Consider the following 2,986-nt stretch of genomic DNA (forward strand, 5'->3'; position numbering starts at 1 on the left):
GCTCATAGCAATCTTATATACAAGAGTGAATCCCTGCCCAAACCATACCACGCTCATCATTCTGTGCTTACACTCATTGCTGTTTTATTTAGATAATTCCTAGAGATCTAGTTTTTCTACTTTTGAATAATTAAGGACGTCAAGATTCTGAAGAGTTTCTAGACTATAATGTACTGAGAAAAACTTAATCCAGAAAGAGATTTAAAATAATTTGGAAGCAATGGTTCTTGAGCTTTTTTTAAAAAAAGTTGTTTTTATATATATTTATATATATGTAGAGAGAGAGCAAGGGTCCAACGAGGTTTGTCTCTTGCTCATTAGAAGGCAGCTGCTCTGTGTGTTATGTAAAGTTAATGAAAGGCAAGTAAGAGAGGTCCAAGCATGTTAAAGAATATGTTTGGTGGAATGTAGATATGATTTTTTGACTCTCTAAAATTGATTGTCTCTGTCATTCTTCTTTGCTACTGTTTGCCATTTTCTTAGGTCACTGGACTTATTTGGGCTGGGGAGAGCAGCAAAGTACGTAAGAATTTGAATTCTTTGTAATTACCTTACTCTTTACTTTTCGCCTTGTTTTTGTTACTAGGTTCTGTCAAGTCAAGAATGACTTACAGCAACCCTTTGGATGATAGATCTGAACCCAGTCTTGTCCTGTGCCATCCTTACCATCTCTGATGCACTTGTGCCCATTGTTACAGTCACTGTGTCAATCCATTTTGCCATATTCTCTCTGAATGACAAAGCTGGATGTTCATGCATACAAGCAGATATCATTCTCTTTCTCCTTCATCACCTACTTGACTCTTAGGAAACAATTGCCTTTGTAGAATGTTACATTCTTTTAGGTTATTTTCTTAAAGACTCTGTGTGTGTGTGTGTGTGTGTGTGAGAGAGAGAGAGAGAGAGAGAGAGAGAGAGAGAGACAGACAGACAGACAGACAGAGAAAGAGATATTGAGAGTTTGGCCCACTCAAGCTCCTGATAGGGTCTTTTGGCCAAGGAGGGCAGTGTACAGAGGAAAATGTTTTAGAATCAAGGCATTGATGTACATTCTGGATCAACTAGGTTTCTGAGTGTATAATATTAGTATCAGGGATAATATACAGAAAAACAAAATTCAGCCCAAAACCTAGATTTGTGATGTCAACAAGAGGTTGAAGACGTGGTCCGATATTCCTTGTATTATTAACAGCCCAGTTAGGCTGCTTGTTCTCTGAGTAATTTGTTCTAGAGCTTAGAGAGCAGGGAGCTATTTCTTTCCAGAAAGATATACAAACCTCAACAGACATTGTTGGCTTTCACTCATCTGATGGGATCTGGCAAAGTCCCAGTGATAAAGTATTCAGCATCCTCAGAGGGGCCACATTCTGTTCTGACACTGTCACTTCTCCTGAAGGATGTACTTTATTCGATTTGACTCTTGAGTATTTTCATTCTTAGGAACTTATGCCCAAAGGCAGTCTATGAAAGACTCTGATAACTGAAGATTTTCAAGTTGAATAAAGTGATCATGAGAGAAGGTCTGAATTACCTTGCTAATAAAGTTCTAGATATTTTCTGGCTTTATAGCTTGATTTTTTAATATTCCATTCCGTTTTGTTTGAGTGCCTCTTGTGTGCCTGGGGCCCTTCTTGGCCGGTGGTTAGATTACCTCTACCAGCCCAAGTTTCCAGATTTATTTTCAGTCATTCTCTTCCATGCCCATGTATGTACCTGCCAAATTAGCTACAAAGTATTTCTCAAAAACATTTTCCCCCTTGGGCTTTTCATTATGCTAATGTTTTTACAGTTTCTACACATAGCTTCCTCTACATTTAATCTTCATCCACTAACAACCCACATCTTCCAAAGACATCTTCTCCATAAAATTTTTCTTACTCCCCCTGTCAGGGACTCATCTTACTCTCTTTTCTACTCATGTAGCTCTTACATCAACATCACTACAGTTGGTGTTACCTAGTGCAGTTCCTCATGGTGTTACCCCCGACCCCTATTATGGCAGGGCTGGCTACGGAGTTCCTTTTCCCTTGGTGCATTCTGGCTTCACCCTTTGGTAGGGCTTAGCACCACGTCCCAACCTCTGCCTCTTCTGACTCCACCCCTCAAAACTCCTCCCTTCTTCCATTGGACAAGATGGGGACCCTTATTGTCACCCAGTGGTAGACATCTTACAGGTAGGTGATGAGTGGGGAGGGTTGTTAATTGGTGGCACCAGTTCTAGTGATGCTGCTGTGTTGGTAGCCCCTTTACCTATTTCTCTGGCCAAAATGATGCTCCCATGGACCCTAGGATCATTTTGACAGGGGGTGTACACACAGCCCCCCATAGTTATTTTTTAATATAACAAATATTTATCCGTATTTTCTCTCTCCTCTTAGACTGATTCTTTTTATACTGAATTTGCTATCTGAATTTGTTTTGCATTTGTAGGCACCTAAAAGAAGTTTGAATAAGTATATATCCTATCTTTCTATCTTAGAGATTTTTGAAATATTTATTATTGCTCAAATATACTTTATCAGGAGTTGAAAAGTTTCTGGAAAACCTTTCCCTTCCTACTAGCTTGCAGGTCCCTTCCTAGACTTAATTACCAAGGCTGCTCTTAACTTTTCTGCTCTAGCTGACATGATGCCTTACAGTAGATTGCAGAGCCAATGCTAGGTGCCATTGAGTCAAGTTTGACCATATTGACCCTAGGAGCAACAGATCTGAACTCTGCCCTAGTCTGTGCTATCCTCACACTTCCTCACAGATTAGAGCCCATTGTGTCAATCCACTTAGTCAAGGGTCTTCCTCTCCTTCGCTGACCCTCTACCTTTTTGAGCATCATGTCCCTCTCTACAGAATAGCCCCTCCTAGCAACATGCCTGAAGTATGTGAGGTGAAATCATAGTTAAATTTGCCAGAACTAAGGATAAGGAGAGAATCCTGAAAGCAGCAAGGGAGAAACAAAGAGTAACCTATAAGGGAGAACAGATAAGATTAA

General features: G+C 40.0%; 1 protein-coding gene across 1 annotated transcript in view; it reads left to right on the forward strand.

Moving 5' to 3' along the window:
• Positions 1-2,986, forward strand: part of LOC102864266 (protein unc-13 homolog B-like) — a 189,093-nt gene that overhangs the window by 92,060 nt on the left and 94,047 nt on the right. The window contains exon 8 of the mRNA XM_006898554.1: positions 484-519. Coding sequence (XP_006898616.1) covers positions 484-519 — 36 coding nt within the window. The remainder of the gene's footprint in view (positions 1-483; positions 520-2,986) is intronic.

This window comes from Elephantulus edwardii, unplaced genomic scaffold, assembly GCF_000299155.1.
Source record: "Elephantulus edwardii isolate Elephantulus edwardi_28Jun2011 unplaced genomic scaffold, EleEdw1.0 scaffold00232, whole genome shotgun sequence".
NCBI classification, from domain to species: Eukaryota; Metazoa; Chordata; class Mammalia; order Macroscelidea; family Macroscelididae; genus Elephantulus; species Elephantulus edwardii.